The sequence below is a fragment of the Lolium rigidum genome, chromosome 3 (genome assembly GCF_022539505.1).
Source record: "Lolium rigidum isolate FL_2022 chromosome 3, APGP_CSIRO_Lrig_0.1, whole genome shotgun sequence".
Lineage (NCBI taxonomy): Eukaryota > Viridiplantae > Streptophyta > Magnoliopsida > Poales > Poaceae > Lolium > Lolium rigidum.
The window spans coordinates 269300506-269314579 of record NC_061510.1 but is presented as its reverse complement, the minus strand read 5'-3'; the positions used below and the strand labels follow the sequence as shown (position 1 = coordinate 269314579).

Here is a 14074-nt window from a genome sequence, read left to right as displayed (position 1 = left end):
ATATGGAACATGATCAGAGGTGATATGATGATGAATAACAATCTGAACATAAACCTTGGTTCAATGGTTTCACTCAATAGCATCAATAACAAGTAGTAATCAACACCGGGAGAGTTTCCCCTATCAAACAATCAAGATCCAACCCAAATCGTTACAGCGGTGACGAGATGCAGCGGTGGAGATGGCGGTGTAGATGATGGAGATGATGGTGATGATGATGGAGATGATGTCCAGCTCGATGACGATGGCGATGGCGTCGATTTCCCCCTCCGGGAGGGAATTTCCCCGGCGGATTCCTGCCCGCCGGAGAGCTCTTCTCTCTCTGGTGTTTCTCCGCCCCGCAGAGGTGGCTCTGTCAATTCTCCGTAACTCCCCAGGTCTTAGGTTTTCGGGACGAAGAAGTACGCGAAGGAGAGGCGGCCAGAGGGGGCTGTGGGCCCCCTCCCCACAAGGCGGCGCGGCCAGGCCAGGGCCCGCGCCGGCCTATGGGGGGCCATGGCGGCCCCTCTCGGCCCCTCCTTTTGGCTCCCTTCGTCTTCTGGAAAAATAGGAGTTTTCGTATAATTGCCGTCAATTGTTGATCTTCAGAAATATGGTGCCCTGACGGTGCTTTTTCCAGCAGAATCCTGACTCCGGTGAATAATTCTCCAATGATCATGAGACATGCAAAATAGATGAAATAACATAAGTATCATCTCTAAATATGAAATATATCAATGAATAACAGCAAATTATGATATAAAATAGTGATGCAAAATGGACGTATCAGCTGGCCATGCCATGCCACGGCATGGTCATGCTCTGGTCAATGTAGGTCAGCAGAGGTGATGGCAAGTGGTGGCACTGGTGCTGGGAGGTGAGTGGAGGTTCCAGGGGTGCAGTGGTGAGCAGGGTTGGACTTGGTCTTCTCCAAATTTGCAGTATGGGCAACAATTGATTCTCTGCCTGCAAGGTGTTTGTTGTAATGCCCGAAAGAAAAATAAATTCGAATTTTGCAAATCTTTTTGGTGAGTTGTAATCATATATTAAATGGAGTATATTGGTGGTGGTGGTGATCAAAATGGAATTGAATTGCAAAAACCCAATTTGCATATGATCTTAAACTTGATTCAAAGTCTCCACTTTGCTTGCTTGCCATTTGAAATAGGGACAAAATTTGGGGTGATGGTTTTGGGCAAAATTGTTCACCATGTTGTTGTCTTGGATGAGGTGCAAAGAGTGGGCAAAGTGTAGATGGGAAATCTCAAAAACCAGGGGCTCAAAGTGAGCATCAGGCTAAAATTTCCCCATATGACCATAATCACATGTGAGCTCAAATTTGATTCAAATTTGATTTGAATTGAGTTTGATTGATTCCAAAAGTGTTAAAAAGTGTTTAGTATACATTTACACCCAATGGTGCAAACCAAAATGGTCTAGATCAAAGATTTGTAAAAATGGCCTAAGCCTTATGGGTGTGTTGAAATGGAATTTTATATTTTCATTCCTCTTTTCTTTTTCTTTGTATTTGGATGATCAAGAGGTCATGGTGAGTGGTTTAGAGCAAAGTTAAGACATAAGCAAGCATCATTGCAATTGCACACTCAAAATAATTAATAAGGTGATCTACATGCATAGTCCTATATGATGAGAAAAAGTTTTTGTTGATTCTAATTTTTGGATTCTTGGAATCTCTCTCTTGTTTCTTTTATTGAAAACTTGGGATGTTACAGTTATCGATCTCAACCTATGTACATGTTAATTAATTCTATATTCTACTCCTCTGTGTTTTCCTTGTACATATAAATGACAATGTTCAATTTGCTTGCCCAAATCAACTGATCATCTATCTAAGCCGTTGTTCGTCACTGTCATCGTTGCCGTAGCCGGCAGGGTGTCACTGGTTCCTCCCCACTCCCTGATCCTCTCCTCGGCCAACATAGCCTGCACAATTAGAAGTTCAGACATTTCTAAGAAAAAGAGATCTGTTCAACTTCGATTGACTAGTAATATTGGCAGTGGCGGAGCTATGTGTAGCTGGGTGGCCTAAAACCCTTTATATTTGGTATTCTTTTAACTAAAGTATCATATAAATCCCTAAAAATGTCTCCCTGTCCACTGGATGTTGGTATGGTACTGCACCTGTTTCTCCCACTTGGTTCTGATGCAAATTATGAGAAGTACAGCTGTCTGCAGCAGCGTGCCAATTGACATGCCCACCCAAATCCCCTGCAGAAATCCATTTAATCAAACATTTATTTCTATATTCAGAACAGGTCAGAATCAGATTGCCCGTTCATCTAAAATGAAAGCTTATCTGATCTTGTTCTTACCAATGCGCCAAGTTTTAGCTTGAAGCCAAAGAGGGCTCCGAGTGGAAGGCCAACCAAGTAGTAGCACCCAACATTAATGAATGCCACAAGAGACTGCCACCCTGCTCCTATCGCCACGCCTGCACAGTTAATCAAACTCAACAATCAGTTCTTCAGAATCTTCAGGTGTTCAAGTTTCCATTTAATGGGCTTGTATAATTTGGTGACTGGTATGATGGAGTACTGGTACATGCCTGAGAGCACGGGCTGGATGCTGTTGAGAAAGATGGTTGCTGCAAGAAGGTAGCCCAGCTTTGCAGCTTCACTCACCACCTCCTCGTTGTCACTAAAGAACCGCGGAAGCTCCATCCTCCAGATAAGGAACACTGCCATAAACACCACCCCAATGGCGGCGGACGTCGACACTGCCATGATCACGGCGAAATTGGCCGCCTTGGGCCTGTTGGCGCCAAGCTCGTTCGACACTCTAACGCTGTGATCCAAAGCAAGATAATTATATTAAGAACGAGGAGGTGTGCTTATAGGAGGACTAGCACTTGTCTTGTTGCATTGCCTTGCATTACCTCACTGCTGCGTTGAAACCTAGTGCTACCATCAGGGTCCAGAGCTGATAGTTAATGCTGCCAATTTCAGACAGTGTTTAGTCATTGAACTAATTCAGTGCATATATAAGAAATTCAGTTACAGGTTTGCAAGACAAAAAATGCTTACCAAACTGACATGACGTCAACCTGGAGTTGGGCATTCTTCAGTAGACCCACAAGGATGAGCACTGCAGTGTAGTACCACAGCTCCAAGCTAGATAACAAAGACACATATACAAGTTTATGAATTATTCAAAAGCAATAGCAATTCAGTTGAAACGGATCTATCTACCATGCTATGAAAGGTACCAACCAGAGCATGACGGCAGAGGCGAGGGAGAGCCTGATGAAGGCCGCGAGGTTCTTGAACGCGAGCAGCGAGAACCCCTTCCACGCCTCCGGGAAGCAGCCAGAGACGAGGTAGGCGAACTGCGCCGCGATGATGATCCACCAGGTGACGTTCCCGATCATTGCGGCGCCGAAGAGGCCGTAGCCGAGGCGCGTGACGAAGACGAAGTTGAGCGCGACGTGGAGGGCGAGCGCCGCCCCGGAGATGAAGGTCATGGCCCACACCTTGCTTTGTGACTGGAAGAACTTCTGCAGCGGGAAGTTGGCAGCGTAGGCGAAGAGCTGCGGGAGGACCCACCGCGTGTACCGCCCCGCCACGGCGGAGATGGCGGCAGGCTGGTGGAGCGCGCGGAGGATCGGGGCCGTGAAGATGTAGGTCGGGACCAGCGCCAGCGCAGTGGCGCCGCAGATGATCCAGGACCGCTGGATGTAGACGCCCAGCATGTCTACCTGACCCGCGCCGACGGCCTGCCCACATAGCGTCTCCAGCGCACTGCCCATGCCTAGCTGCAAATGCAAAACCATGTCGTCAGCTCCTCTGTTTTACTGCATACTCCACCTTACATTCAAGCGTGCGCGGGAAAGGAAATTTCAAAACAACGAGCGGAATCCAAGTATGAACTCAGTTTGTAACATGCGGAAATTTCTCTTCTTTGTTTTTCCCAAAACAAGACATTTGAACTTGAAACTTTGTATGTCAACAATACACAATGTTACAATGTTTCGGCTTATTTGGCGCACCAGAGATATCTAAAATCATAAACGTAAATTTAAAGTCTACTATTTGAGGTATTTATGTTGCACGCAGAATCAAAAAATATTTTGCACAATATAGTACTAATGAATTTTATATAGACCTAAAAAGTCTCAAGCTCAAATGCTTTTATTTGTTTGGGAGAGGCAAAAAAAAATTATAGTGCGGAAGCACACGGTCCTCGATGCAAAGCTGGAGGGCGTAGATAGGGAGTGCACATGGATGGGAGCTAAAAAAAATCATCTCTCAGGAAAATATTGACTGAAACCTAAATTTACTATTGAATTCCACTTTTACCTACTATTAGTGCATCTGTAACACCAATTATCTCATCTAGTGAAAATTCATCCAAATTGTCCCATTTTAGAAATTCTGGACCCTCTCTCCCTGTGTGTACATTAGGCAAGGTGTGAGGTTATGATCGAGGTTAGAGGATATTAGGAGGACCATATAGAGAATAACACGAATGGAAAAGATAAGGTTGGACATGATCGTCGACGATGCTTACCAAGCTTTACGCGTTACAGTTGCGCCACATCGACCTAACTTGTAGGTTATATCTAACAAAAAGGGTAATAAAGTGCCAAGACGAGGTACTAGCATTTGGATAGAAACGTGGTATATGTGTCACAATTAAATGCACAACACTACGATGTAAACAAGTAAAATTAACTCTAAACATTCCCACATCTGTCTGATTACAAATGTGAATGGAACCGGCAGCCACACCGCGTTGATAGCAACCAGCCACTTTAAATCTGAAGTGTTTTTTTAGGACATCATCCACCTATGTAGTGAAATGGTCAAACGAGAACGGGATATACTCTGGCGCCGTATTCCGTGTACATGTGTACCAGCACTACTCCGGCGGCGGCGGCAGACGGCGGCGGTGTGTTTTCGTGGCTCGAGTCTGGATGGATGGGAATACTTTCTCGTCGATCGGGCCCGTATCTATCTTCTATCTATCTGCTTTCCCGGTGCACCTAACGAAAACGACCACCAAGAAGAAAAATGGTTGCTTCAACGTGTCAGGGTGTCTCGTCGTTTCGTTTTCGTTTCGTGCTCTGGTCAACCAGAATTCTGCCACTGGAATAAGTTGGCATGCGACACGACGATTGGTGTACATGCAGTCACACGAACACGCGCTTGTGAGCCTGAGGAATGGCGGAGCTAGCTTCCTTGAAACAAAACTGTGCCGTGGCCCGCCCAATAACTTATAATTTAGACTATGTAGAGGCTTAAGTATATGTCCAATAGCGTACAAAAGATATTCACTGCAACTAATGGCCAGCTCTATAATTATGTTGAAGCTTCGCCAGTGCGCCTGAGCATAGGATGCAGCCGGAGAGGAAGAGGAGATTTGCTTGAACTTTGCACTTTCGCAGGTTGGCTGCTATTGCAAAAGCAGAGATAGATTCGTCAAAAAAAACGGATTCTATCTTTCTAGATAGCACTCCTACATTTTCATGGCAGCTTCTAGTGTTCTACATATGTCGGCCATCACACATTGTTCATTTGTTCTAGACCTTTCGCATGTGATCCCTCCCTATAGAAGTGACTGAAGTTTTTCTCAAATCCGAGCTAGAAAACACAGCGCAGTCATGCATACGCAAGCACACCTGTCTGCACAACAGATTCCCTATCTTGTTCGATGGTCCTTATGGCCAGCTAGCTGAGGGCAGCCACAGCCAGCCGGAAACTGAAACTGCCTCGCTCGATCAATCGCTATCTGTAAAAGAAAATACAACTACTACCTCCACAGTTCACGTTACGTGCGGAGTAACTAATATCCGTCAAAGCTTTAGCCTTTTTCTATGTACATTTCAAGAGTGAGCCAACAAATACAGACAAGGGCACATGTGTGTGTTAATTACTTGGGTTGCACGCACATCTACCTGCCCCGGCCGGTCTGTTCCTGCCGGTGCCGTGTTGGTAAGCTATGATTTAGATTGAACCCCTAGCTAGCTCCAAGGGAAGGCACTGTCAATTTGCGCTAGACGGATCTGATCTGCGACGGGGACATGCAAACCGCCCTACGTTGCATTAGGGCTAGCTAGCTAAACTTGGTCCTTAATTATCTGCTCCTTAATATTCATTATTACTACTCCGTACTAATCAATATACTACGTACTCCAAGTTTACTAATTACTAGTAATACTTTGTACGAGCTTCTTGATTTACTAGTAGTACGGAGGACTATTATGCAATGTAATTGAGAACATGCTATTTTGAACGTACTACAAATCTACAATACCTCCGTTCTATATTAACTGCATTGCATGCTCTAGATAGATATAAATCTACACACTAAAGAGCTTACTAGATGGTAGTAGTAGATGCATATCTTAACATAACTAATTAAACGAGGCGTTGCACTGCACAGCATGCATTTCAGTTCGAGAGGAAAAGCATCCACTAATTGGCCAGGAATAAGTAGGGTTGGCTGGCGCGTGCGTGCGATCGAGTACGTACCAGGATCCCATAGGCGAAGCCCTCGATGACGTTCTCGACGACGGCGACAGCGCCGAGCTCAACCTCCCCGATGTGGCCGGCGAAGCCGACGGTGACGAAGCCGATGGAGAACTGGAAGACGGCGGTGAGGATGGCCGGGAAGGCGATCTGCCACAACAGCTTCGACTCCTGCACGCCCTTGCGCACCAGCTTCCCCATTATATTTTGGATCGCTCCGGTCGCCGGCGTACGTCGATCACGCCCGACGATATATCTATCGATCAGTAATCAGGTAGTGATGCCAAATCGCCGGTAATCCAATTCAGAACTCTCCTGCAGCTCGGTCTGTAGACGCACGAAATGTGTGGCTGTGCCTTACTCTCGTGAGAGGCTGGTCAGATCAGGAAGAGGAGGAGAGGATATGTAAGAGAAGCTCTGGCCGGTCAGCTAGCTACAGCAGATGGAGCTATGTTGGTGTTCATTTATAGGCTCCTCCTCCTCCCGCTGGTAGATATGGTGAGATAAATTAGAGCCTCTGAGCGGCGCCTACACGCACAGGCACAGACGAACTAAATTTTTTTGAGGGTCTCTTTTCACATCGGTGAGAGCAATAGGTTTGTTAACGCATCGCTGTTCAGTCTTGCTTGGGGAAGCTGGGCCTCGTGCGCAGCTCTGCAAGGCCCGGTACGCTGACGACTGGGCCCACCGGCAGCGACAGTTCCGGCCTTCCGGGCGAGGCAGGTCGGGTAGGTAGGATAGCACATAGTATACGACTGATGTGTGGTTTGGCATCAAAACCCTGTTCCAGATTAATTCCTCCGAGTTCAGGGGTTCCCATCAACCATCTGATTGGATCATGCACGGCGCCTTTCGTGTTCGATTGCAACAAACGGTGTGGAGCAATGGAAGCCATAAGCGTGTGTTAATGTGTTGGAGCAGCTCGCTGTGTTTGGTCGGTACGTAGGAGTACATCGGTTAGCTTGCACAAGTGGAAAACATGTGTTGTCTAAAACAGCACCGCTGGCTTAGGACTTGCTGACAACCCAAGTAACCCCATTGGATAATGTGCTCATTTACACTCCATCGAATAAAAATTATTATTACGTTGCAAAATGTAAGTGTGTGGCAAGTTATTTGCTCTCTGCTTTCTCACGAAACCGTTATTCACTCTCTGGCAAAATGATTCGTCCCCAGTATCTACTCCCATATATCTGGCACTTGGCTTCCTTGTTTTCTTGTAATCATATTTACTACAAAAGATTTATAAGGACAAAAAAAAGAGAACTCAATTATCTTCATATTTAGCATGAAACCTAGAAAAAGAAACCTACCCAAAAGTTTTTAAAATCCAAATTAAATCGCTTAGAATTGCGATACAAAGGCCTCACCGCTCCCACCTTGACCATGGACGATGAAGGTCGGAAAACAGGAACAAAAGCACACAAAACATGCAAAATTCGGTCGATGGGACCCAAAAGAACACACCCTTGGTAACTACACGGTGATTGCAAAGACACAACCGTGATAGGGGATGAGTAGAAGGGATCCAACAACGTCTCAGTGACGGTGTTTCTCCTTGGATAGCAAAATATAAGAAATACAATGATCTGACAACAAATCGCAAGATGACCATGGTGTACCTACAATCGATATGCTGGAGTAGCTGGACGAGAGGATGCCTGAAGGCTGAAGCCACCGGCTAGGGAGACACTTGTCTCAAGTCTCAACTGTTTATGAGCGGCTTTCATCTCCTACTCCAGCTATGGTACCAAACTACCAATCTCCTAGTACTTGTAAGTTGAACACGGTGAATGAAGTTTTAGATTCCAAAATCCTTGCAGCCCAAAATTTTCAGAAAAACTAAGAAACATTCATGTTGTAAAGTTTTGGATTATTCAAATTCCTATACATACATCTAGATACTCTCTTCATGCCTATAGAAAATATTTTCATTTTTACGGGGAAAAGAACAAATCTGGAAATCTCTAGCAGTAGTAACTATTGTATTCTTTTCACTATAGGATGTCCATATATTTGTCTTTTTGTACCTGTCCACGAACTAATATAATTATTCATTAAGAAATTAACAGTTGGTGGCTGTTCTTTGAGAATAAATAGATTTTCTTAAAACACCAAAATGTCCATTTCGATTTCCTAAAAAAGCTGGTTCTATCCATCTGCGTTTTCCGAAAATATGTCTCCATCAGATGCATGTTTGAAAGTTGATATTGCAGATATTCTGCTACATCTGCCGTCCTGCGTGCCAGGGCCAAAAAAAAAAGGCGCAGCTCGTGAAAATCATGGACAAACAAATCGAGAATCTCCTTTCTGATCATCTATTGGAAGAGGAAAAGTGGAGCATCATTGTATCATGTTCTTTTTCCCATTCAGATAGGGAATCACCCCAAAGAGAACGTTCTAGATTTGTGCCCCACCTGAGTACATGGCACACTGGAGACGTCCTGGCATATGCATGGCATTTGGATCCTATATCCAATAAATTGTTGAGGTGTAAAGTTTTAGTGAGATGACCGTAAATCCTCATAATTAATGGGAGGTAGTTTTCCGCTGAACCTGGTCAAATAATCGGCCATGCTTGTCCATGCAAGTAGTCTATTTTTTCAAACATGTCTAGTCTCACATATTTTGGTTATAAGTTGGGCCTTCCTCACTAGTTTCTATAGTTGCACATGTAGCTACCAAAGATTTACCTAACCAAATATAACATCATGGACTAGTATTTCAGTTTGGTCGTCTTCAGCTAGCTAGCTTAGGTACACTGTGTGTGGACAAAATGTTGGACAAAACCTATCTATGGAAACCACTGTTCAAAAACTAGGCCGATTCAACGATTACTAGGCCGATTAACCGCTACTAGGGGCTTGACCGTGTCGATTACCATTAATCTCTTGTGTTAATCCTTTAGCCCGATTAATCAGTTCGAAAGTCCGATTACTAGGTATTTTCCCGATTAACTACCACACTTGGTCAAAAAAGTTACAATATTTTCAATGCATATCGCTAATACAGGCGCTACCCCTCCCCAATAAAGTAGATTTACAATATTTTTCTAGGATTTTAGGCTTTAGAGAAGTAGGGAGAGACATATAGAGGCTCATATACTATTATTTTTATTATATAAATTGTTTTAAGTGCTAATTTATGTAGGTTGCACCGATTAATAGCTGACCGATTAAATCAGTTAATCGTTCGAATTCCGATTAATCGCTACTCCCAAGCCGGCCGAGCAGTTAACGATTACCGATTTCCTTAACATTGATGGAAACTAAAGTCAACAAGATTCCAACAAGTACTGTGAATGGTCCTGTGAACACATCACAAAAAATACAAGCCCACTACCATTATTTAGTCAGTCCCCAAATTCATTTACTTGTAGTCCACTCACAGTTAACTGGTATGGAGGAGTGACTCATTATAGACATCATCTTTCATGAGATGATAGGTCCCAATTAATTCAAGATGTTTCACTCGCAAAAATTCCACAAAAGGAGAGATTTAGTTTGTAACTTATTTTCAAAGATGCTACTTCATCCCTTCAATTATTATTGTGATTGTATTTTAAATTTAAATTGAAACCGCTATAAATTTATGGAACATGGGAGTATCAGTTTGCCTACCACGGAATTAAAACTTGTTACCGGTACAGATGAGACACCACGAATCGGTTGTTCCATCATGGCAAACTGGATCTGCTCAACTTGAGTGTTCATGAGAGACATCAGCTAAACTCGGAAAAAGACCAACACGAGCGAGGTGTTAGAAGAGCTGGCCTGGGCAACTTCCAACACAAATGTAACGAGTACTCCCTCCATACCGGTTTACTGGGCTCCTAGTAATATTAGATAAATACCAAAGAATTAGGCTCACTTAGATAATTAAGACGTGGTTAATTTCATGGAAACCAGTCTCCGCATTAAGCTGCATGCACTACATCGTGAATATATTTGGTTTACATGCAAATCCTTGGGAACGGATCAACCAGTGCGTGCTCACCTAATTCGGCCCTGATTGGGCAGTTAGAGATCCATGCAAATCATGGAGCAATTTACTGCCGTTCTTTCGCATCCCATGTTTATTCTCAGCATGAAACGAGGGATTACACTGGAGGATAAACAACGCTGGTTGGCTAAGAGAAATGGAGAGGAAATAGCTATCGCCCAATGATTTTGCACCTAGGTCGCGCTGCAGTAGTTAGTAGGCCTAATAAACCGGCATAGAGGGAATACATTATTTGAATTTCTCCATTCCACCAAAATTAATGTTGAAGCTAGACGATAAATCTCTTTACAGATATCTAAAAGAGTGAATGACACAGAACCTTTTTTTCAGCAACAGTGACCTGTCTTCAGTTTCATTCATTCAAAAAACCCTCTGTTTGAAGTATAAGACAATCTCAACTCACGCAGAGCCCAAACCACATATTTGATGGCCCATTAGAAGTGCCTGGCCCATGGGCCAGGCCTGACAAGAATGGATTTCTTTCATACCTCCAATGAATGGTTTGTGTTTGGTGGTTTTCCTCGACAACATTTTACTAAGCTTGGTTGGAGTCGATGCATCTTACTATCTTAGTGTATACACATGTGATAGCGATCGTTGAGTTAGCTAGCTTATATACAACCTAATTTATAAGTCGTTCTTTTTGCCTCGCTGCGTGATATCTTCTTTAAGAGTATCTTCTCGATAACATTTTGCTAATTAAGCTAGGCTAGAGATGAACCATCTTATAGAATCTGAATGTGCTAGCGATCGCTGAGTTAACATACAAAACAAATAAATTAATTGTAATGCATGCGTACCAGAACTCCATAGGAAAAACCCTCGATGACGTTCTTGGAGACGGTCACGGCGGCAAGCTCGACCTCGCCGATGTGCCCGGCGATGGCGGAGGTGACAAAGCCGATGGAGAAATTGCACACGATGGTGAGGATAACGGGGAACGCGATGTGCCACATCAGCTTCGCCTCCTGCCAGCTCTTGCCCACCATCTTCGAAATCCCCATCATTACCATGGTCGACGGTGATCTCTGCTCTAGCTTCGACGATATATCATGCGGTACACTCAGGCACTCGGATCAGCTAATAAACCAAAGCACGCCTACCCCGGGCAATCATCTGATTGTCAAGCTTGATCTGTTAGCTCTTGAACAGAGGAGCATATGTTTGAGATATTAAAGCAAATGAAGCTCGTTTGCTTCTTATCCATCGGAGGTTTGTAATGGAGTATGATACGATACGCACACAAGTGCACTATATTCTATTATTTTTTAGATCATGTAAAAGAGCACCCTCCCGGCCAATGGAACAATTGCATGTACAACTCAGTGGTGCTGCATTAATTTAGTGGGAAACTTTGGTAGAACTTAATATTTAGCTGGCCACCCCTAATCAGGTTCAAGAATTATTTTTACTCACTGAGCGGTAAACTGTGCAGGGCAGGCCACATATGCTCTGATGGTGCCAGGAACAACCCACTTACATATAGTGATGAATGACACAGCAGCTATTAGACTGAAGACCCATCTACCCCTTTGTTCCCAAACTATTCTAAAGATTGAGGTTAGCAAGTAGCAGATTTTTTATTTTACGCTAGGGTGGGACAACTAGAACATAATTTTGTTTGTGGCTGTGCTAAACACAAGATGCCAATGTACAAGTATAATGTTTATTTTACAGGAGTATAAGTATAAACTTCTTAATCAGAGCGCAACAGAAATATATTTTTAAGGTCTCCTTTGCACCATAAATTTAACGATTGTAAGTCTTAGATTTTAAAATAGAAGTAGTGTTACATACCTGGAATAATTTGAAGAATGTAATAGAGCACTGCTAGTACTTGTTCATGTCAATCTTCTGTGTTGCATTCCGTAAACAGACGTGTAATCTCCGTTCCTCTCCATGGTTCAACAGTTCTAGCACGAAAAGTTACGGAACAATCCATTAACTCTGCAGTTACATTGAATTGATTTGTAGAATTACTGACGACTAATGAATGATTCTGCGATGAAAATATTCAACAGAAAATTAGCCTAGCCACCTGAACCGGAGAGAGGAAGCGGCGAGAAAACGGCGGGCCGAGCAGACGCCCAGGACTGCATACGCAACTATGGACTACCAGCCTTGCCGCCGAGGGCCTTGCGCCCCTGCCCTGCAACCGCCGTCGCGTCGTCGCCCTCCCTACTGTGCCGGCTTCTTTTTCCTGGTGCGATTGCGATGCGATCTCCACTTGCTTGGACGATCGGCACTTCTTTTTTCGAGCGATGCGATCGGGAGTGAGGAGTTCGGGAGGACGAGGAGCAGAGAAGACAGGCCTCCTGATCGGGCCATGTTTAAATGATGTTTCGCCCAGATTGTGAACAGTAAAGGCTAATGGGCCGAGTTCTCATGTGGGACACGCCCCACCCTTCCAGTTCACTAACTAATGGGCCGAACTCTTTATGTCTGGCACGTCCCCACCCTTCCATCTCGCTGGAGTAGATAGATAGATGACTCTTTTCCTTCCAGGTATCGAAGGAGACTGAAAGGTTTTCAATGAGGCGGCTTGCTGATCTAATATATTGGGTTTTTATTTAAAGAAAGGTTATAGATAGACGCCGCTTAGTATAGTTGAAACTTGGCACAATTCGCGGAAGAAAATGCTGAAACCCGGCACCCTCAAAAAAAAGTTGGAACTAGCAGAGAGAGCCTCTCTTTGAAAAGGACAGAGAAATAGTCATATCTCATAGCTAGCGATTCCAAGCTTAATGAGCAAGCGGGAACCAACATTTGTTTTTTAGGTAGACTGGAACAAACCTCAGTTGCCAGTTTGGCAAAGTGAGCCTACTTGGCGAATTGGTAGGACACAGAAATGATGATGCATATTAAGAGTTAATAGTTGACCGCTGCTCCCCTTGTTCTAATCTAGAGGCTCTCGACCTATGAGGCAAAGAGAGTTATTAAGGTATTAGAATGTAAGATGCTTAGATGGGCGCTTACAAATATTATTTTTATTAAACACTAGTGCTTATTTACACTAGAAAGATGCCTAACTAGGCAACTCCTGTGTACAAATAAGCACTAGTGATGAACAAAATGCTGGTTTATTTTTGTAAACACCCCACCAAGCACTTGGCATTGTACATAGACTTATGTCTACGCACTTGGCATATCAAAATCTAGAGATGATTGTTGCTCCAACCCAAGTCATAAAGTAATTTTTTTTTATTTGACCGGTTATAAGTATTAAGATATATAATACTAAATTAATTTAATACATTCACAAGAAGATATATTTTATTTTATTCCCTTCTATTTGCCTGATGAAACTTTGAGAGCATCGACATTTTTACTAAGTTTATACTCCATGTATATGAGAACAGACTGGGTAATTAACTAGCGCAGTGACACACATGTTTGGGGTTGTGCGTCGTGCTGCAGTGACACACATGTTGATTGTGCTATCGCAAGAAACTTTAGTGCTGAGGAAGGGGAGGATCTCAGTTGGTCTTGTTCTGCTGCCATCTTACGAACTTTCTTATTTATGTAAAAATTTAGCTTATTCTGAATAATTGCTAGAGCAATTTTTATTTTCTATTTTAAAAGTTAACATACTTTGCCCTTACACA

General features: G+C 43.6%; 1 protein-coding gene across 2 annotated transcripts; it reads right to left on the bottom strand.

Annotated features, from left to right (window-relative positions):
• Nucleotides 1-1725: 1725 nt before the first annotated feature.
• On the bottom strand, nucleotides 1726-11482 carry LOC124699468 (protein DETOXIFICATION 29-like). Of its 2 annotated transcripts, XM_047231766.1 has the most exons (9): nucleotides 11435-11482; nucleotides 6471-6635; nucleotides 3210-3751; nucleotides 3024-3110; nucleotides 2876-2932; nucleotides 2546-2784; nucleotides 2313-2431; nucleotides 2122-2208; nucleotides 1726-1923 (listed from the first exon to the last, which is right to left on the bottom strand). In XM_047231766.1, exons 1-9 carry the CDS (start codon nucleotides 11480-11482, stop codon nucleotides 1822-1824), a joined length of 1446 nt encoding a protein of 481 aa, XP_047087722.1. In that variant the 3' UTR covers nucleotides 1726-1821. The 2 variants fall into 2 exon arrangements, with proteins under 2 accessions (XP_047087722.1, XP_047087721.1); XM_047231765.1 differs by lacking the exon at nucleotides 11435-11482 and having other exon boundaries at nucleotides 6471-6689.
• Nucleotides 11483-14074: the final 2592 nt, after the last annotated feature.